At 45.4% G+C, this 23331-nt stretch overlaps 1 protein-coding gene across 1 annotated transcript in view; it reads right to left on the bottom strand.

The window, feature by feature from the left end:
• The window catches only part of INPP5E (Inositol-3-phosphate synthase), a 576780-nt gene that overhangs the window by 12739 nt on the left and 540710 nt on the right, over window positions 1-23331 (bottom strand). Inside the window, 1 exon segment of the mRNA XM_080273293.1 lies at window positions 10394-10509. Coding sequence (XP_080129419.1) covers window positions 10394-10509 — 116 coding nt within the window.

Below are 23331 nucleotides of genomic sequence, written 5' to 3'. Positions count from 1 at the left end.
TCTCTTCAATATCACTGCTTTGGTCTACCAGACTGCTTGCATGCCTAACTGTCTCTGTATCATTTCTGAACTCCTCTATAATACTCTCATGGTTGACAAATGTACTTGCCATTTCACTAATCTTCCTTCTAAGTGAACGTACCTCAACTGACAGCTCATCTATTGTTGTGTCTTTTTTGTTTAATTCCTTTACTAATTTTTCATTTTCTTTCTTCTGCATGTGTAATTGCTTTTTTACTTTCATCTATTTCACTCTGAAAAGTTTTCTCCAGTTTATTCACTTTCTCTGCTAAGTTATGACATGTTTCCATTTCAGCCAGATCCTGGTAGAAATCATCATCTGTTTTCTACCATTACCCTGTTTCTGAGCTCCTTCCATATTCACTTTACTAAAGATGGTGATCATCTTGTGGTAATTTTCACTTAGAAAGATAACTTCTACTGACAAGTTTGCATCTCCTTGCAGCCCGCCTGGTGACAGGAATCCTTAAGACAAGGTAAACTACATGATATTTGAGAGAAAGCAAACAGTATTCCCATCTTCAAGAATGGAAATGGACATAATCCACTAACTACTGACCAGTATCACTGACCTGCATTGTAAGTAAGATATTAGAAAAGCAGATAAGAAAAATTTGTGCCTGTCCTCCTCTCTTCCTATTTCTCCCATCTTTCCTGTCACCTCTCATTGTTTTTCTTTCATTTACAGGTGGCTTTACATTGAGTGACAAGCCAAATGGTTTCCTGCATGCCAAGAAACAATTTACAACGCTGGGTGGTAACCATATAACCAAACCATACGTGCTCCCTATGTGTCAACAAGTGGGTTGTTGGAGGGTTAGTGGCCCTCCCCATAAAACAAATAACTCAGAGTCAAATGGCCACCCCTTATAGGATTATGGCATCTGGCAATAGACAGATCTATCTATGTATCTATTGCCAGATGCCATAATCCCGTAAGGGGTGGCCACAAACAAATTGCCTCCACGTTGCCCTGTCCCATGCTATTTCATTGCCCTGCTCCAACCTCACAATCCCTTCTCTCATATACCTCTCCACTCCATCCCTCCACCTCATACTTGGCCTCCCCCTCCCTCTCCCCCCGTCAACCTCACTCACATACACTCTCCTCATCAGTTTCTCACTCTCCATCCTCTCCACATGGCCAAACCACCTCATTGTGTTTCTCCTAACGCTTCATATCACACCGCATCCATACCACAATGCTCCTTCACTTCCTCATTTATCAGTCTGTCTCTCCGTGTGACTCATTTCCACTCCTCTCACTCTTGACTTCTGTCCCTCCAACAAGGTCCAAACTTCACTTCCATACGTTAGAGTTGGTATCACAATACTGTCATGTAGTAGCTTTTTCACTTCCATGCTCACTTCCCTGTTTCTTATCACTGCTTTCAAGGAACCACTAACCTTTCTTCCCTGATACACCCTTTCAAACACTTCACCCTATAAACTTCCATCCCTACTCATCAGACTACCCAAATACTTAAATGAACTCTCATTTTCCACTTCCTCCTCATCCAACCTCACTGTACATTCATTGACTTCACTTCTCTTGAAGACCATAATTTTACTCTTCCCTACATTTACCTTTAGATTCCATTTCTTACACACTCCCAAACTCATCCACCAAGCCTTGCAGCTCCCCTTCTTCACTTAACAACACAGTATCATCTGCAAACAACAGTACAGGGAGTTTCCAAACATTGCTCTCTCTCACTAGGGCCACTCCAACATCCACTGTCCCACCTTGTCTCTCTTTTATAACCTCATCCATATACATATTGAACAACCATAGGGACATGACACTTCCTTGTTTCAATCCTGCCTTCAAATAGAAAAATTCACTCCGTTCACTATCCACACGCACTGCAGCCTTAGCAACCTCATACATGCTCTTCACAGCCTTCAACAACTTCCCATCTACTCCATATATTCTTAATACTTTCCACAATCCTTGTCTATCCACCCTGTCATATGCTTTCTCCAAATCCATGAAGACTGCATACAACTTCTTTCCCTTCTCTAGAAACTTCTCCACTAAAAATCTATGAATGAATATCTGATCTACACAAGCTCTTCCCTTCCTAAAGCCTCCCTGTTTTTCTCCAACTAATTCCTCTATTATTTCCCTAACTCTGTCAATAAGTATCCTACCATATACTTTTCCTATTACACTAAGAAGACAAATGCCCCTATGATTACCACACACTCTTTTTCCACTTTTCCTTTGTACAGGGGAATAATAATACCTGACTTCCAATCCTCCAGGACTCTATCTTCCTCCCGGGCCAACCTGCACATCTTCCACATCCATTCTACTACTATCTCTCACCCATGCTTCAGCATTTCACCACACACTCCATCAATTCCTGTGGCTTTCCTTAATTTAACTTTCTTCATTGCTTCAAAAACTTCCACCCTACTGACTTCTTCCTCTCATCTCATATCCCTCCTCCAAGCCATTCCCCAGCCACTCATACTTGCATTACTTTCATTTTCTATGTTCAACATTTCCTTAAAGTGTTCTCTCCATCTACTCACTTTTTCTCCCTTCTCCACTAGCAACCTACCATTTTTATCTTTCACTCCCCAACTAACTTCTTTGGCACCCTGTCTCACTCTCTTCTATGCTGATGATTTGGTGCTGATTGAAGAGAATGAAAGGGAGGCAGAGGAAAGATTTAGGAAGTGGAGAGATGGTATGGAGCACAGGGGATTAAAAGTAAATGCAGATAAAACAAAAGTGATGATATCTAGGGTTGGTGGCAGCACTGTCAAAGAGGAGAGGGAGTAGCCATGTGCAATTTGTCACAAGGACATGGGAAAAAATTCCATTTTGTGCAGTGTTTGTGATAAATGGGTGCATAAGAGATGTAGTGGTATTAGTGGTAGACTGCAAGATAATGATGATTTCATGTGTGCAGTGTGTCGGGGAAAGCAGTTTGAGATTGCCAGATGTGAAAGGATTCAACTTGCTGGTGAGTCTCTTGAGTGTCTGGAAGAGTTTTATATGGGAGACATGTTATGTGCTGGAGGTGGGGCAGGAGCTAGCTCTGTGGCTAGAGTGAGGAGTGGTTGGAAGAAGTTCAGGGAGCTGTTGCCTCTCATGACACTGAGTGGGCTCTCCCTCCACACTAAGGGATCTTTGTATGTGGCATGTGTTAGCAGTGTAATGCTGTATGTTAGTGAGACCTGGGCAGTAAAGAAAAAGGATATTCGCAGACTCAAATGTAAAGAAATGGCAATGATTAGGTGGAAGTGCGGTGCATCCTTGAGTGCAAGACCTAGGAGGCTAGGTTTATGACGGAAGAGATGCGACGTAGGATGGGACTGGAGTGTATTGGTGTTGTGATGAGGAGAGGTAGACTGAGGTGGTTTGGGCAGGTGGAGAGGATGGAGGATGATAACTGGGTGCAGAAAATGAGAAGTGTTAATGTTGGGGGTAGGGTAGTGAGAGGCAGACCAAAAAAGACCTGGGACAAGGTCAATATGTGTGACCTCAGGGTTAAAGGATTAAATAGGGAAGCTGCCAGAGATCAAACAGCATGGAGAACTGCCATTGGGTGACTAAGGCTGACACATGCAAGCACACTGGAGCCTTCAAAAACATTATACATATATATATTGGTTGTTGGGTCGCGATTTTCAGTTTGAATGCCGCGGTTTACAGTTCTCCTCGGAAAAGGCCCATTTGGGTGCCTAGATCCGCGACTTTCGTGACTTAACAGTGATTTAGGGTTGTTGGCAGTCTGACGGCCACCTAGCCATGATTTATGAATCTGTGATTTATGAACACGCGATTTATGAGGATTGAGTGTATATAGAAGGCCTTAAGGAAAATAACACGATGCACCAAGACCACAAACATACACCATTTACATCATGAAACAAAAATAATTCTAATGAAAGGTTTTATGAATATGAGGCACATAATTTACTGCTTCAGCTCAAGATCCAACTTACCTTTGTAACTCCATACTGCATTACCCCTCTCCACAAAGAAACAAGAAACAAAAACTGCCCAACACTATACAGAGCATCTCAGCAACTTCCTCTCTCCTCCACCCAACACCACACTTCACACATACATTCATAAACACATTGCCATCACACTCATCCAAAGCCTCCATCCCAGTGGCATCCCTCATGAACCTCCACCAGACATAACCCCATCAGAAACTATTCTACCCAGAGAGACTCATCAGACTGTGATGAAGTCACCACTCCCCCCCGCTACAATACCAGCATACGAGGTCTGCTCAGAAAGTATCCAATTTCACTTTTTTTCTCACCAACCAGTTGGAGGACAAGGGCAGGGTTTTGTGTGGCGCAGTGCAGGACCTTTGTGCTCATGCATGATTTATGGCAGTTGCCATGAGTGACTCTTTGGTTTTCAGTCAGCCTGTGTTCATGGTCATGCACCTTATGCTTGTTCACCATGATGACCAGCAAGTTTTGGGGAATGAAGCTATGAGGGTAAAGCACTTAACCCCTTAAACGCGGCCGTGTACAGCCGATCCCCCCCCCGTGTGGCGGGGTTGTAGCGGGGTCTGAGTACCTGTGGGAAAATATTTGCCAAAAATCAGAGATTAAACCTAGAACATTAAAATTTTTATGGCATATAGTACTTACATTCAGCTTTCTCCTGAGACAGGTGTTGAGCCTTCGTGGACTACCAAAGGACTTGTGGAGACTTGCAAAGTTGGGTAACAAAGTCTTCACTTTCACACCTCCAGCAACCCGGTTTCCCCTCTACCACAGCCTCAGTCTGTCACAGTACACTTTATACAACAACGTACAGGTAGTTTGGAATCCATATTTGTACAATAAGCACTGAAAATAAGGCTACAATCAACGAAGCGTACGGCTGACATGCAGCGCGGCGGCGGTCTTCCCGTCACTGAACAAACATTTCCCTTTTCACAGCTAAAAACACGTATACTACATTATTTTCCTTCACAGTACTTCCCAAAGGCTCGCTTGGCACTATTACGGCCATAAAAATCACTGTCACTGCCAGTATTGTGAAGCGGGAATGAGAAAGACCACTGCGGCGCGATTTTATTCCGCCTTACGGCAGGCACTTTATTCTCGCTCCTGTCGGCCACTTGCACTTCATTTCTATCGCTCACTTTCACTCTCGCTGTCAGTTTAGTGCCTTATTCATCAGTGTCACTGTCATTAGTTATAAAAATAATATTTTCTACACACCAAACTGTCACTGTCAGAACATAGAATAGAAAAATATGCTTTCAACTTCTTACACTGGAGTGACCGTCACTCTCAATACTTATATTATTACTATGTACAATTATTTACACTGAATTCACTGTCACTGCTTTTACAACTACATACACTAATTTACACTCAACAGACTGTCACTGTCAGTACGTACAAGAAAACTAAACACTAGTATCACTGTCACTCTCAGTATTATTTACAAGATTTTTACCCTTATTTTCAATATCTAGTCAGGCTGTGGTAGTCAAAGAAACACGGGTAAGCGCAGAGGGGAATTTTGCACTCTTTGCACTGCAAGGAGGTGCGCCTAAATGTTCTGTCTTGCCTGGTAGTGTGGCTGCACACATGACACCTCCTCAGTGCTTTTCCCCTCTTGGCAGTGCTAGGCAGTGGCTCCAGGCGGTGTCACTGAAGGTAGTCCTGGCACTGTAGGCGGTCTGGAGGTGTGTGTGAGTGGCGCCTGGGACCTGATGGCAGTACCTGTCCAACACGCTGAAACAGCTGGTAGACACAAGTCTTAGAAAACCGCCTGAGAGAGTAGTTAGCTGGCTTCCTGTTCTTGATTTTATATAGGATGAAGGCATTCAGCATGCACATATCAAGCAAGTGCAAGAACACCTTCCTGTACCAGCGACGGTTCCTCCTCAGGCAGTCAATCTCTCCGATCATCATATCTGACTTGTCCACCAGCCGCATATTGACGTTGTAGTCAATTACAGCATCAGGCTTCATCACAGGATCGCCAGTCCTTCTGTCGACCTTCCCTGTGGCTTGCATTTCCCCCTTGTGAACTGTGGTGAGCACATTGACGATCCTCTTGTCGTGCCACCTGATCGCCAGCATCTTGTCGGAATTTTTCAGGTGCACGTCTCCCCGCTTTGATCCTTCAGCCTCGGGGAAGGCAGGGTAGTGTGCCCTATTGCTCCTGACAGTGCCACAGGATCCGACGCCGTGCTCTGAAAGGTACTTGGCGAGTTTGGGAGCTGTATAATAATTGTCCGTATACAGGACATGATTCCCGCCAAAGTACTTTTCCAGAAGCACTTTCACCACAGAACCAGAGAATCCAAGAGGGTCAGTCTTGTCCAAGTCCACATTGCTGGCGGTGTAGATGACGAAGTCTAGGATGAACCCCGTCTTGCAGTCGCACAGCACGAAAAACTTTATTCCAAAGCGGTGGCGTTTGCTTGGAATATACTGCACGAACCGAAGACGGCCCCTGAACAAAACCAAGGACTCGTCGATCACTACTTTCTTGAAGGGCCGAAGGAACGTCATAAACTTGTCCTTGATCAGGTTCAGGATTCCCCTCACTTTCCATAGGGGGTCAGTTTGGGAAGGCTCATCGTTGTTGGCAAAGTGAAGGTACGTCATGAGTTGCCTGAAACGATCACGACTCATGTACTTGTTGAAGATGGGTGTGGGGCAAAGATCATCAGCACTCCAGTACTCCTTGAGCTTGTGCTTCCAGTTATGTGGCATGAGAAGCATCAGGCCGATGAATACAAATAGTTCCCGGATCGTCACAGGAACCCATGCTGCCATCCGTGACGTGGATGGCGTTGCACCTTCACCTTCACGAACTGCAGCAGATTGTCCTTCGTACCTGCTCGTCTCGGTACAAATCTGCTCAATGACTTCGTTATCCAGGAAGGCCAACAGGTAGTCCAAACATTCACCACCCTTGGGGACAGGGAAGTCAGCCTGGATCCCACACCCAGTGGCATCAAAGGGCAGATCCTCTGGCACAAAATCAGAGCCCTCAGACCACACGAAGGCATCCAGAGTGCCCTGCCTAGGCTGGGAGGTGGTGGGGGCAGCAGCGGGTGAGGCAGGCCGTGTGGCAGTGGGTGAGGCAGGCGGTGAGGCAGTGGGTGAGGCAGGCCGTGTGGCAGAGGGTGAGGCAGGCCGTGTGGCAGAGGGTGAGCTAGGTCGTGTCTGTGTGGTGGTGGTGGTGGTGGGGAGATAAGGAGAAGGTTCAAGGTCACTCGCAGTAGCCTGAGTGGTGAGTTGCCTAGTGCGGAAAACCTTACCACTAATTCTAGCACTAGGAGACACTTTCCTACTCATGCCAGCACGAACACGGGGCCTACGAAAACCTCTACGCAAACCAGACTGCCTACTTCCCTTCCGAGGTGGTGAAGGAGACTCCGAAGACTCAGGAGAAAGCACAGCAGACGAAGATGACGAGAGAATGGGGCTGGGAGTGTGAGGCGGTATGGCGGCGGCGTGACCTGGTGTAGGGGACAATGGCCGGTCTGAGGAGGACAATGGCTGGGAACCGGGGTCACTACTTCGCATCCTCTTGGCCCCCTTACCATACACTACTCCCTTTTTCACTGGAGCCTTGCCTGATGAGGTGCTAGGCACAGGAATTGTCTCTTCCTGCACTTCAGACTCAGCACTCGATAGAGTGTCTGATTCGGCAAGGCTTGATAACACTCCAACGTCACTACCGTAATCCATAGAAGCTTTCAATAATTCTATGCCTATAGCCGAGTCACTAAGGCCCTTAGCACTTCCTAGTAAGGGTTTGGACGGGGTAGAGGTCACAAAGCCCTTTTTCAGAGGGATGGAAGGCACTGACTCGGAAGAGCTTGAATGAGACATGATGTCACCTTCAAAGATTGCGGTAAACTGACGCTAAACTGGGGCAAACTGCGGGAAAAAAAGCTAGTGTGACAACTGGGGAAACAAGCGTTTCCAATTAGCATAAAGTGCTTGCGAGAGGAAGGCGCAGATTGACATGTCTGAGCTGTCCGCGCGCTGCCATATAGCACGACGAGGGGGGCCGGGCAGCGGTGCGTGGGTGGGTAAAAAAAATGATACTTGGCAACAACGGAGGTCAGTGGTACAAAGGTCAAGTGTGCTAAAAGTAGCTAAAGGGTGGCAGTACTGATAGACAATACCAGCTGGAGCCTGCTTGCCCGCGGTTATTCAAAATTACTAGAATCGCAAATGCAACGATCCGCCGTTATGTCCTTTTCGCCAAGCGTCGCAAATGCGATGATCCGCGTTTAAAGGGTTAAAGGAGTGGTACAATCACTTCAAAAATAGCTCAATGTCATTCGAGAGCGATCCACATCCTGGGAGGCCATCAACAAGCAGGAATGCTGAAAATGTGAAGAAAGTCTGTGATTTGGTCATGGAAAATTATCAGTTGACTGTTAGAAAAATTACAGATGAAATTGGAATCAGCGATGGATCAGCACATGAAATTTCAACAGATGAGGTGGGCATGCAAAGAGTTGCCGGCAAGTTCATTCCAATGTTCTTTTCACATGAACAACAAGTTCTGTAGATAAACATTGCTCAAGACATGTTGGAGAGTGCACATTGCGATCCAGACTTTCTAAAGATTGTTACCACTGAAGATGAGACTTGGGTGTACAGGGATGACCCAGAAACCAAAGCAGTCATCCCAGTGGAAGTATGCAGGGTCACCTTGGTCAAAAAAAAGCATGACAGGTCCACAGTTAGGTGAAATGAATGTTGACAGTTTTTTTTTGACAACCATGGTGTTGTGCATCACGAATACACACCAGGTCAGACTGTCAACAAACATTACTAACTTGACGTTATCCATCGTCATGATGAAGTTCGATCTTTGGAAAGTGGCACATTGGAAGCTGTACCATGACAACACCCCTGCCCATTCTTCTTGACTGATTCAGAAATTTTTGGCCAAGCACAACATCTCACAGGTGTGGCGAGCTCCCTACTCATCAGACATGGGTCTGTGCGACTTTTGGCTATTCTCCAATCTCAAAACTCAGCTGAAGGGTTCCCGATTTGAGATAAGAAAAGAGATCATAACGAATGCAAAAAGTACCTAATGGAGATACCAAAAACCGACTTTGAAAAATGTTTCAGGCAGTGGAAAAAACACTGGGTGATGTAGGTCAAGTCAGAAGGGGCTTACTTTGAGAGGGATTGTGTCCTAGCTCAACAAGTTTGCTATTTATTTTTTAGAACCAAAGGTCATTTTTTCCTCCTAAGGTCAGCTTCTTTCTGAACAGACCTTGTAAAATACAACTCCTAAACAATCCATTATGCCCACACTGCAGTGCATCCCCACCCCCTCACCACATCACACTTACTCACCTCATGTACCACACAGCCACAACACAGATAATCCTTCAACATAACATCACCAAAGATCTCTGGAAGCAACTGACTATAAATGACTGGTTTCCTGCAGTCCACTAGGCTCACAATCAGATGAGCCTGTGGTTGAAACAACAACAACTAGTGCTGAAAAGGGATGCTTTCACATGACAGCACTGATATAAATGGACACCTTTGATACCCGGTTTAACAAATGTCCATCCACTTCTTCGTCATGCCAGGAAAGGAAGATGGTGGACTGTGGAAAAAGGGTAATTATAGCCTGCAGTCCACCAGTTGGGACGACAAAAACTATTCTTTCATATCCATATGAGTTTCAGTCAATTCAGGCCACAGCAAGGCAATTCAATACCAAATGGGCCCATTCAGGGCCAAGTATGTGAGAATTCAAGCCTTTCAAATCCAATCAGGCTCAACTGGTTCAGTCTAGGTTCACTCAAGTCAAAACAGGTCCAATTAAACCAATGAAGGTTAATTTATGGATTGGCAGAGGAGTGGGTGGGATGGGCTGGAATGGTCGTAGGCTGACAGTTGGTGGGATATGGCAGGAGTGGTCACTATTAATATGGATGATAAACGATTTCCGATGAAAATCAAGACAGTGGGGGAGTATGGGTGGGGTGAGCACAGGGAAGTGGATGGGATTGGTTATGATGGTGGTGGGTAGTGGTGGATGATGAGGGGGGAGTATACTCTGTGAAGATGACACAGCAGGTTATCTGACAAAGTGTCAGTCAAAAGGAATTCTGGAAAATGGACTGAAATGGATGGGCAGAGAAGAGTAGATGCACTGAGCTCTGATGGTGGCAGGTTGAGTATAAACAATTCAGCCTGTTATGAGTATTTTGAGATGTACTGAATAGATATGGTGAAGATTTAAATCAAAATTTTTCTAATAAGTGTATTATTAAGCATACACTGCTCTCAAATACCTGGTATCTTGTGATGCTGATAAAAGGCAGAGTATATGTTCTCTTTCAAGGAAGTACAGATATGTACTTACTCGTCTTTCCCAGGTCTGATCTTGCAACTGAAGGTACCCAAAACAGGCTTATGGTCTGAAGTCCTGAAGAGTGGGCAGGAACCATAGTTTACACATGTAATTGCCCCTCGATTGCTCTGTAAAGAATCACAGCAAGTGCTACTACAGGCATCCTTTAAATACACAGGGTTTGCAGGAAAAAAACATTTTTTTCTCACAGCTAGAGAGACAGAGAGAGACATAAGATGAGAAGTATGCTCCTCATACAACCCTCTACTGACATTTATTAGGGTTGCAGACATTTATCTGAGAATAAGAAATGCAGAGACTTAGGTGTTCACAGCTCTCCTAAACAGCTTAAGGACAAGAGAAACCTATCTGCAGGTTTCTATTAAAATGGTAGGTACAGTATTAGAATAAAAACTTATATTTTCTGGTGGATGAAAGATATTTATTTAGCTAATAGGTCCATACTTGGTCCTGGAATATGCAGGAGAAAATTGCTTCACTGGAAAATAAATTAGTCTAAAGCTCTTCCATGAGAACTTCATCGGAAAATAAATCAGTCTAAGCACTAAGACGAGACAGCTCCTTCAGGGGTAGCATATTACTGACCACTGACAAAAGCTGATGGTCAGTTCTCCATAAAACTATTCTGTTTCAATGTAAACATCTTATAATAAGAACTCAATCTGGGGAGTGTGCCACCATGCCAGGTCAATAAGTATCAATACACCCTTTTTTTCTCAGCATGTGGAAGGTTTTATTCTAAAACCCACCAATTTACTGGCCTCGTCTGGCTGTACAGTAGAGCTAAAGCAGCTGAGGATGCCTGATTACTAAGGGAGGGTCACACAGCTGGTAGGAGGACAGGGGACCTGGAATGTTGCAAACTGCAAACAGTTACCTGTGCATTTGGTCTATGCAAAAGAGATGAATGGCAATCAGGCCCATGAAGAAAGATGCGTTATTAGTGAAGCAATAAGAAAAAGGCTATATATACATCCGAGTAAAAACCATCATTCTGATAAAACATGATTAAAGCATGGGCATGCATGTCTATGCTGCTGTCAGATAAATTCACTGATGTAGTGGAAAGTTAAAATTAACAATGTGAGGTATAAGTGTAATAAAAGCATAGCAACAAGTAACATGAGTGCTGAGCAAATGGCAAGAAAGCTGAACCATGTACTGGAAAAGAAGTACAAAATCCATATAGATCTCACTGCTAAGCACACAGAGACTGATGACCTATAAGACAGACAGGTCTAAAGAATGTATTATGGGAGGCCAACAGACTGGTGTATCAAGGGGATTCACAGATTCTATGGTCAATCACAACAAGCAGGATAAGTGGGCCACAGCACATGGGTTTGAGAGTCTGGCCAGACCCAAAAGAGTCTTAGGATACTTAACCCCTAGAGACCACAAAGCTTTAACCCCCTCCCCCCCTTGCTGCTAAATGTTAAAGTGATCTGATTTTTCAATTTTCATCAAGGCAAAAAATTTTCTTATTAATTTCAAGAGCTTGATTTTGCACACCAGAAAATGTATACTTCATTCTCATATGACTAACGTTTACCGCAATATCAACCGTCAAATCCATCCATCCATCCATTAGCCAATCCTACGTTGCTCCATGAGGAGTGTAGGAGCCCAGGGCTAGGCAAGTTGGTCCTGACATTTAAGATGAGAGTGACCAGCCTCACTCATCCCTGAGTGGCATTACGTGAGTAATAAACCCCAACCATCCCTTGGATATAAACCTTCACCAGTTCAATCCGATTGGAGCACTGTAATTACCCACTAAACCACCAGGTACCAAAATTTGGTTATATGGTTACCACCCAGTGTAGTAAATAGTTTCCTGGTGTACAGGAAACCATTTGGCTTGTCACTCAGTGTAGAGTCACCCATAGGCAGAAGGAGGAGGAAAGAATGAAGGAAAGAAAGACAGAAGAGGAAGTGTTAAAGGCACCCGTAGGAGGAAAGAATGAAAGAAAGAAAGACGGAAGAGGATGGAAGGAAAGAAGGATGGAGGAAAGGAAAGGGCAGACACCCGAGAGCAGCACTACACTGAGTGAGTGGATCGTTAGCGCCCCCGTCAAAGAACATCAAACATAAAAATTGTTACCCCTCGTGTATAAAGAGAGAGAAAAAAATTGCACCATGGTAAATTTTGGTCTTACAGATCAGAAGAGCTTGATTTTACACACCAGAAAATGTATAGTTCACTCTCATATGTCTAGTGGTTACTGCACAAGTGACAAAAAAAAAATTAAAAAAGGCACTCCTCGCTATGAGCGTAAATGGATGTCATAAGGGGGGATTAGGGAGGTGGAGGGAGTGCGGGGCGCATTAGGGGAGGGGGGGAAAGGGAGGGAATATGCCTGCCTCACACAGCTAATATGGTCTAGAGGGGGTATGGAGGGTAGTTTGGGTGGGAGAGGACACAAAAGGCAGGATTCAATGGGGCAGAGGGAGATAGAGAGATGGCATGGGGGGGATTCCTCCCCACACCCGGGAAGGGGGCTGGATCATCCCTCCCACCACCCGTTCTCTTAGTTTCCATTGGCTAGGTACCATTTACCTCATAAAAGAGGCGAGGTTTCCACTCGCAGGGTTTTGGTGGCCAGTCTATGATGCCTGCAATAGGTCCCAATGCACAAAATATAGCTGCAGCCAATCGCCTGCTATAGATCTCTTGGGGTTAAGGATGACAACCTTCCAGGACCTGAAGGCAGAAACGACCCATAGTTTAAACCTCAGACTTCCTGTCTCTTCTCACCTACAGAAACCAAGAACTGTCAGGAATTGCAATGATCATAGCTTTATAAAGAAATAAAACTCTTGGTGAGGATTGAGAACTGTCTTGGCATACAACAAGGTCTTCACCTCATATGCCATTGTCATTAAGAAAAAGCCCTGCAGAAATGATGCATGTGAAGGGAGATAGAAGGGACTGTAGAGTACACAGGGTTCAAAGAATCCAAAGCTCCCAGCAGACACCCCTCCAGCAGTGGAGAAACAGTAAGTGACCTAAGGATAAAGACTTCCTTCTGGGGGAAAGGCAAGAACCTCTCAGGATGGTGATATCAAACCCCTCAAGAAGAATGTTTCCAAGAACATATTAAAGTGCAAAACCAGGACCTAGCTGAAAGTATCTCATGAAAATGAGCTCAGCAGGGTAATGTAAGGTGAAACTGGATAACACCAGAGGTAAGTTTTACAAGTATACTCGTATGAAAGGCACAACAAACATTCAACAGGATTCATGGTGCGTCACAGAATAAGGATGTAGTTCTTGCAAAAGTGAATCCATGACACATTGACTCATGAGGGGCAAGTAGATTTCCCAAAGAAATTCCATGCTTGCAGGACCCAAGAGGTTTATAGACTTGTGCAGGATGGTGTTTAATTCCCTGGTTCTGGCAACCGTTAGAGCACTCTAACTGGGGACTGATGCACCACGTGTATGAGGGCAATAGTGGTGCACTTAAAACGACTTCAACCCCGCAAAATGTGTAAACTTGGGCAGCATTTTTCAAGCATGGGTCTGTATTCCCTTTCAGGCCTGTGAAGCTCCCAGGGAACCTGCAAAAAAGCTGGGAAAAATGAATCTTCAGCTTGTCCTTTTGTGGTTATTTCTGCTTTCTCTCATACAAGCACTGTGTAATTCATTAATTTCTACTACTTTTTTATGTTAATATTAAAAGTTAACAAGCTGGCTGGTGACAATGGCCAGCACTAAGTGTACCAAGCTTTGTCAGCGACCAGAAGCAAGTTTTGGTATGAAAAGTAACTCCTGTATGGTGATACCAAAGGACAACATCCTTCCCAAGAATCATGGCTCTAGGGCCAATAACCTTCGGATCCTTAGCACTCTGCATGAGCCTAGTTGTGATTTTAGCAATTTTTGGATGAGGCGCATTTGATGACATTTGACTCCTGATCTGGCGGAAATACATCATGCATGTACGACGCACAATTGTAGTACTTATTAACGGTTATGAGTATGCAAAGTTTCATTCCATTCTATCCACCCACTGTGGAGCTAGGGAACTTGAATTCCCAGAATGGCCCACCAGAGGTACAACTTCTAGGTGTCGCTGCCAGCGACCGGAAGTGAGTTATGACACTAAATGTCATTTTTGTATGGAGGTACTCCAGTGCAACATTACAACCAAGAATCATAGCCCTGGCTTAATAATCTTTGGAGCCTTAGCATTTTGCGCAAGCATAGTCATGATCTTAGTTATTTTCACCGTTTTTGAATTTGATGATGTTTGATCCCTGACCTGGCCAATGTAGCACATGGGTGTACTATAAAAAGTTGTAGTACTAGTCAATGTTTATAAACATGCAAAGTTTCATTCAATTCCACTGAATTGCTGGGGAACTAGGGGAGCATTTTCGAAAACTGGTACTTGCTGCTAGGGACGCTGAGGCCAATCTTCGCAGGGTTGCCACTCGAAAACTAGAGGAGAGAGAGGAAAATGGATGGCACACTTCTAATAGAGAATGACTTCAAGATTACGCCCAAAAAAGTCAGAGTTTTCTACACCCATTAGTAATGCTCCTACAGCTCAAAACGTGAAAAGTACGAAAAAGGAGTTTATCAGACATTGCTAGGCAATGAGTAATTTCCTAGCAACCAAAACAATGCAGACACAACTAGATCACAGGCTGGTCACTGTGTCCAGGTTTGGTTGGAATCAGTTAATTCTGAAGGGTAAAAGTGCCTGCCACAACTGAACAAGAAAAAAGACCAAAAGAAAGAAACCAAAGCAAGAAAAAATGACTAACAATAAGGGCAGCATGAGCTGGCCAACAGATTATATTCTTATGTACATGCCATACTATTTTTGTTTCATATCTAACAAGCATTTAAACATGCTAGCCCTTGACCAGTAAACAGTCTGCTTTGTTCTCTTTGACTACTTTAATGCCAACTGATAGGTATACAGGCAGCTCTTGGTATCCAAATTTCTGCTTATCCAAACTGCCATATTCTCACCAGACCTCAGTCTTCTAGTCAATATGCAGTACTTACTTATCTGAATACCAGTATGAAATTCCTTATAAAACTGATCCTTTTGGCAGTAACTGACCCTTTCAGCAGTGTAGGATTGATATTCTAAGTCAGAAAGACCGCTCAAAAACTTCTTAATGTCATTATAATGAAGCTTAACCCTCTCAGGGTCACTCACGTGATTCGCGTTTCATGTGGATTGTTCTAAAGATGTTCAGTCACTCAAATTGCGTTTCTAAGCACCAAAAAATTCGCCAAAAATTAAGTTTCCGGCAGATTCGCGTCAAATTTTGACGTGTCGCAGCGAGTGCAATGCTTTCCAATGGTAAGGCATTGGCAACACTGAGCTGCGTCACAGGGCCCAGCACGTAGCGATAAACCTCAGTCTCTTCCAAGTAGCCAGGCAGTGAGGTTGCGTCGCGTGTACTGTCCCTTTAAACTCCTACTAATTCTCCCCCTCCTGCTTGAGCCGAAGCCCCTTTGGACTCAGTGTGATAATCCAATATTTGTGAGCATATTTGTATGTGATATTGTCGATGGAACATAGATATATGTCACAAAAAGGAATTGTGTCCGTTATCCATTGTTAGGCTTAGAGGCGATATGTGTGTTCACTGTTGCGGGGTTTCGCCTCTCGCCCTCCTCAAGGCCCTATGGCGTGATTACAAATACGTATATAATGAAGCCAATGCCTAAACTGTTTTTTGTGTGAAAGATATTGTGGCTGGCTTGGTGAAATTATGGAACCAGTTAGCGTTATGGATACCATGAACTATAGTATGGAATGGGGCAGGCATCAGGTACAGTTTTTATAGTTGGGAAGGGAGAATTAGAGGTATTTAGAGATGGAATTATTGTGATTCTGATAGTGAAAATGCGTATGGAATTGTGTGAAATATATGTCAAACATGCTGCGGGTGTTCGTGAAGGAGTGTGGTGTGTGCCAATACAATAGAGTTGCATCGTACTCTCCCGGCGAAGGATGCTGCATCACAGTCACGTTGAACCGTAGTAAGGAAGGGAATAATTGCGGAGGTTAGGGTGGAATCATTGTGGTAGTCATGAATTTGTGTATGATATTGTGTCAAGTGTAAGTGAAATGTGCCAATTATCCTCATGACGGCATAAATTATGGTGCATAGCGTAGGTGAGTGATACTTTGGTGGCAGGTGTGCTGTGAAAGGTAACGATGACAAGGAACAAGGGACGTCATTGAACAGGTACTGTACCTTGGTCTGACATTTAGTGATAAATTATACTTTATGTAAAATATACGTGAACTGTGCCGCGAGTGTTACTTTAGGTGCGTGGCGTAGGTGAGCGGTACTTTAGTGGCAGGTGTGCTGTGAAAGGTAATGATGGCAAGGAACAAGGGACGTCATTGAACGGGTACTGTACCTTGGTCTGACATTTAGTGATATATTATACTTTATGTAAAATATAAGTTAACTGTGCCGCGAGTGTTCATTTAGGTGTGTGGTATAGGTGAGCAATACTTTAGCGGCAGGTGTGCTGTGAAAGGTAACGATGGCATGGAATGAGGGACGTCATTGAACAGGTACTGTATCTTGGTCTGACATTTAGTGATAAATTATACTTTATGTAAAATATACGTGAACTGTGAAGCGAGTGTTTGTTTAGGTGCGTGGTGTAGGTGAGCGATACTTCAGCGGCAGGTGTGCTGTGAAAGGCAACGACGCCATGGAACGAGGCACGTCATTGAACAGGTACTGTACCTTGGTCTGACATTTAGTGATAAATTATACTTTATGTAAACTATACGTGAATTGCACGGTGAGTGTTCGTTTAAGTGCGTGGCGTAGGTAAGCGATACTTTAGCGGCAGGTGTGCTGTGAAAGGTAACGATGGCAAGGAACGAGGGACGTCACTGAACAGGTACTGTACCTTGCAACGCCGGGCAATCACGGACGTCACTGGACAGGTAGTGTACCTTTCAAAAACAATTGTTGAAATTTATGATTCTTATCTAAAATTTTTGTGATATGTGCCACAGGTGTTCGTGGAAAATATTGCTGTATCATGTGTTGGTGGAATGTTTGGGGAAGGAGGGGAAAATATGTCTGTACAGTAATCCCTCCAATATCCGATGTAATACAGCCATAGGCAAGTAAAGGATTGTGGTCCTGTTTGGATATTGGGCCCCAGCTTATGGACTTGTACTTATAGACCCTAACTCAGAAAAACACCTATACAACTCCCTCTGGACATGCATAGCACCTATTTAAGACCCAAATCACACCAATAAGGGATATAAAAGACTGAAATAAATGCAAAAGAAACATAAAATGAGGTTTTTGAGGTAGGTTCATACAATATTCAACATTCTGGGTACTTACAAGTCCCTGATTCCTGGACTGGTAGTTATGGACCCTAACCTAGCCTAACTCAGAAAAACACCTTCCTACTGCACATGCACATCACCTAAGACACAGCATATTCACACCAATAAGGGACATAAAAGAGTGAAATGAGGTGTTTGAGGTAAGTATAGTATGGAAAATACAGTACAGTACAGTATGAAACATTCTGCCTACATACAGCAAGTCCATGGCCATCTTGATGAATAACCGCCTCCTCTCGGACTCTGACAGTAAGGATTTCCTGAAGCACTTCCAGTACACTGTTCATGAAGTCTTGCACTGAACTTAGTCATTCGCACTCAGAAGTCCATTCTCTTCACAGTGCGCACTCTTGTCTAACTTATGCTCCATTGTAACTTAATAAGTGTTGCACTCTGCACTTTAACTCTTTCCACTCTTATAACCATTTTCTAAAGCAAAAACACACAAGTCTATTTATGTTAAATTTGGTTCAAAAATTGTCTTTTCACTCACAACTATAAATCCTTAACACAATGCACTGTTTTTTTCACTGCACAACACTGTAAATTCCTGTGTGGTCTAGTGGAGAAGTTCTTGGAGTCTATTCACTGCCAGAGTCCAAGAGTATCACTGGTAGGTGACCCAGGGGTGCGTCGCTGGGTCGTGGTGATGGCGTACAAACTGCAGATGACTCTGAAGACAGACGCAAACTCACGCCGAGCGGTGACTCCACCGTGGCTGATGTGCTGGGCTGTGGCTCGAAGCATGAGGGCCTGTCTTGGGGAGGCAATGGAGTGGAGGCAGTGCTGGGCACAGCGGGGGTCACGGGCCTGAAAAAACTGTCAATCGTTGACTGACGCAAGGAACGACGATTCTGATGATTGATGATGCGCTGCCTGGAAGCACGCACTTCCTCCACAAGTCCCAAGGGCCCCATCTCCCTGTCGCAGTCTGGGTGTTCCAGGTAGTCCAGAACGAACTCTATGTGTTCCCGGAGTGCACTCAGCTTGGGGATGGCTGGAGTTGTGTCATGCTGAGAGGAGTCCACATCATCGTCGCCGTCCTTGTCGGAATCTTCAAGCTAGGTACTGACACCTGCAACTGAAGATGCGATCTCGATATCAGACATGGTCTGATACCCAGGATCGCCCTCGTCGTCATCCAACCACTCATGCACATCGTCCACATCAACATCGTCGCCATGCATATGTAGACGTGCATGGAAGTCATCCACGTCAAAACCTAGGAAATCGTACTCCACATCCGTTCCGAGAAGCAGACGAGACCAACCATTTTCTAGAGTCTTGACAGGGATTTCCTTCCATGCACTGGCCCAGTTGTAGATTGTAGACTTGATGTTGTAGCAGCGAAGGTTTTCCAAAGTCCGCTGACCTCGCATGTCCCATCCCTCCCTGCGCTTGTCCTTGTCCTCGAGAACAACCATCACCTCGTTCAGGAACTTCCTTCGGTATAGCCTCTTCGTTGCCACGATCACTCCTTGGTCCATTGATTGGATGAGAGCAGTCGTATTAGGTGGCAGAAACATGCACCTAATGCACCCATTCTCAGCCACCAAGTCCTTGTCGCATGGATGGGCAGGTGCATTGTCGAGGAGAAGGAGGGCCTTTACCTGGTCGCGTGGGATTCCCAGTGTCTCCGTCTGGTAATGTATGACCTCCTTGACGAAATGGCAGTCGAACCAGTCTTTGAAGATCTGGGCTGTAAACCATGCCTTCAAAGAATGGTACCAGACGACAGGAAGGACATCCATCACCCCACGAAGACACCGATGCTGCTTTGCACGGCCAACAATAATGGGCTTAAGCCGGTGCATGCCGTTAGCACTGGCACAACACAAAGCAGATATCCATTCCTTGGAGACCTTGCGGCCAGGTACACACTTCTCCGTCTCCTCGGCTAGAGTGTTCGTTGGCAAAAAGTGATAGAATAAACCAGTTTCATCAGCGTTGTAGACTTGACCGAGAGTGAGGCCCTCCCTGTCGATCAAGCCCTTCACCTTGTGCCGAAACTCGTCAACTTCATCCTCGTTAGCGTCCAAAGTTTTGCCATGAGCTTTACAGTTGGTATGGCCATGCCGTAACTTAAACGCGAAGAGGCAACCCTCGGATGCCTTGAAGTCTAGGGCGTCATGAAGCCTGGCAAACTTCTCAGCAGCAGCCTTCAGCTCCGTACCACGTACCAACACACCAGCAGCACGTTGCTGTCGATACCAAATCAACATGGAGCGGTCGACTTCAGCAAACTTGGGAGTAAACATCACCTTCCTCTCTATGTTGCGTTTGCTTCTCGACGAGAAGTTAGCCGTGTACTGCATGAGTCTGTCTTGGGATCTCTTAATATCAAACAAAGTAGATCAGGCCAGGTTGAACTCGCGGAGGATGCGGGAAGAAGACCACCCCGCATCTACTTTCTCCAATATCTCCCGTTTCTTCTCCAGAGTCAACACCACTCTCTTCCTCTTCTCAGGCAGTGGGGCCATCATCACACACACAAAGGAGAGGCACGAGAGCAGCAGGAGTGCCTGCAGCAAGTAAGGCACCACCACAAAAGCGAGCACGTGGGCAGCCATGACGACGAGCGTGCACTTGTGACGAGAGACAGGCGGAAAGTGGGGAGGATGAAGGGGCGCTCTAGCGGATGTCAGAGGAATGACGCGCCACAACAAAGCTGTCCCGCGCCCTGCATGCCAAGTTCAAATTACGGGCAGGAATTTTTTTTTTTTTTCCCGATTTTTTTGCGGTTTTCGGACCATTTTTGGAATATTGGATCCTGGGACAATTATGTCCGGTTAGTGGGGATGTTCGGATATCGGGCGTTCAGATATTAGAGGGATTACTGATATATATATGTGAGGGAGTATATCATGTGTGGGGGGAACGTTCAGATATTGTGAGGGAGTATATTATGTGTGTCGTGAAACTCAGGGGAAGGAGGACTGAAAAAAAAAATAAAAAATTACACATACACACACACACACACACACACACACACACACAGTAGAACCTCTTTGGTCCGGACCCTGTTAATCCGGATTTCTGTTAATTCGGACAAAATTTAAAAATAATAAACTCCAAAAATATGTTGAAAATAATTCTAAAGTCATTTTCAGTATCGGTGCGGAAAGCGATCGTCACTTGTTTAGTCTAAGATCATGCTAGGTCGTAACATGGGCGCCTGTTTAAACACACACTAGCATTCATTCCATCATCTAGTTCACCGACCATTTATATTTTTACGCCGTATTTCAAAAGTTAATCCTCCTTACCATGCCCCCTAATGCAAGTGTAGCTTCTGCAATGAATAAAGGTGTTAAAAGGAAGCATGTAACACTAAGTATTGCAGGTAAAGTGAAAATACTGGATAAACTAGAGGCTGGTGTTCCTGAAGGAAAACTCATGAATGAGATTACCCTGATGGTTCGGACAATCTGCTAATTCGGACAACCCTTCCCCCCGTATAGTCCGAACTAGAGAGGTTCTACTGTATATATATATATATATATATATATATATATATATATATATATATGGCACACACCCACGGACGCCAGTGAACAGTTATGAGATCGTGAAAAGACACTGAAAAGTTATCTTTTATGTGAACTGTTCATAGAAGGTGCAGCGATTTGCTGTACAGAAAGATATAACATGACGTGTGTAGTACTATTCTCAATGGAAGGTGTTGCGTGACAGTGAATAATATCTCTTCTTTTTCAGCAGAGAACCTAAAAAGCTAATACTGTACTTGACTTTCTGTGTCAGTGCTTGCCAAGATGGAGAAGAAAGGTCTGTCTTCTGACCAGTGGCAAAAGGTTCTGTTTGAGGAGGAGACCGAGAGCGAAGTAGAGGATGAGCTGAGCGATGTTCCAAGTGAGGAGGAATGGGATGAGGACCAGGAGGGTTCCCCTCGGGCGGCATTGCCCACGCTTGAAGAACAACGGGAGCAGACACCACCACCACCAGTGTAAGGACTATCGGCCCAATCATCGTCTTCACTTGGACGACAGACATCGCCTTGGCTTGGACCTCTCGCTTCTACAGCCATCGTGGTCTCTCCACCTCAAGCCTCTAGTTCCCCCTTGGCCGAGCCTATGTCACCGGAAGCAGAGCCTAGTTACACGACACTGGCACCTGCACGGCGCGCACTGTCTGCGGCGCAACTGGTGCAGGAGGCGACTGTGTCGTCGTCCCCTGCCCAGTCGACAAGGGCTCTGTCTCCAACAGCGATCATCCACCCCGACGTTTTCCAGCAGCAGGAGACAGTCTCGTCCTCATCGTCGGAACCCTCACCACCTCGACGAGGCCGGCGTGGTCCGTGGCCCGGCTATGGGGGGTGGCCAAGGGGTGTCCGAAGAGGAACAAGGGTGTCGGTATGCCGACCCACTGCAACCACTGCGGGAGGTGTTGCCGCAACGGATCCAGGATGGAGCAGTGGCCCTTTCACATCAGCTAATGGGCCCTTCACAGGATCCCCAGGAATGAAGGTGGATCTGCCAACAACTCCTCTCCAGTTCTTCCAGCTGTTCTTCACAAGGGAGTTGTTGACGTATTTCACCCACGAGACCAACAGCTACGCGTCATTCCTGGGGACTGCGTTGGATGCATGGTTCATCTGCAATGAAGAGGAGATGGCCAAGTTCCTGGGGTTTTACTTTTTCATGGGGGTGTTTAATCTCCTGAGCATCCGGCACTACTGGATGAGATCCCACCTCCACAACTATCCCCTATTTACACAAGTGATGAGTGGAAGGCGTTTCGGGGCGATCCTGAAACACTTCCATATGTTCAATTCAAATGCGAAACCCCAGGACAATGAAGACCGGCTCATCAGGGTTCGCACGGTGATGGAGTACCTCCTTCAGCGGTTCCAGAACACCTACTTACCTGAGGAGCACCTCAGCCTGGACAAGGGCTCACTGCCGTGGAAGGGGCGCCTAAGATTCTGCGTCTACAACCCAATGAAGCCCTCAAAGTATTTCATCAAGCTGTATATCCTGGCTGAGGCTTCCTCAGGTTACATCTGGAATTTCGAGGTGTATACGGGGCAGAAGAGGGCGCTGGAGACCACCATGTGGGGCCTCATAGAACTGCTGAAGGATCAGGGATACAGAGTTTACATGGACAACTATTATAACTCTGTATCCCTGTGTGAACGGCTCTTCAGTGCAGGAACCTACTTGTGTGGGACCCTACGCCTGGCAAGAGGAGCACCAAACCAGCTGCATGACATTGCCAGGACCACAAACCTGCCAGCGGGGGGCATGACAGCGATGCACAAGGACAACGTGATGGGGTTGCTGTGGAGGGACAAACGCATTGTCAACATGGTCTCCACCTTCCACAGCACAAGCACCATCCAGAAGCAGGTTCGAAGGAAGACCAGGGCTCCTGATGGGGGGACAACCTATGTCCAGAAGACCGTGGACAAGCCCGTCGTGGTGGATGACTGTAATCGACACATGGATGGGGTGGACCACTTCGACCAGATGGTTCAATACTACCCCATCCAGCGGCGGACCGTGAAATGGACCAAGAAGATCACCTTCTACTTCATTCACAGGGCCA

This window comes from Coenobita brevimanus, chromosome 54 (assembly GCF_032717465.1).
Source record: "Coenobita brevimanus isolate Jiangsu-jjx chromosome 54, ASM3271746v2, whole genome shotgun sequence".
Lineage (NCBI taxonomy): Eukaryota > Metazoa > Arthropoda > Malacostraca > Decapoda > Coenobitidae > Coenobita > Coenobita brevimanus.
Note: the sequence above shows the minus strand (reverse complement) of the source record. Positions and strands in the feature narration are given on the sequence as shown.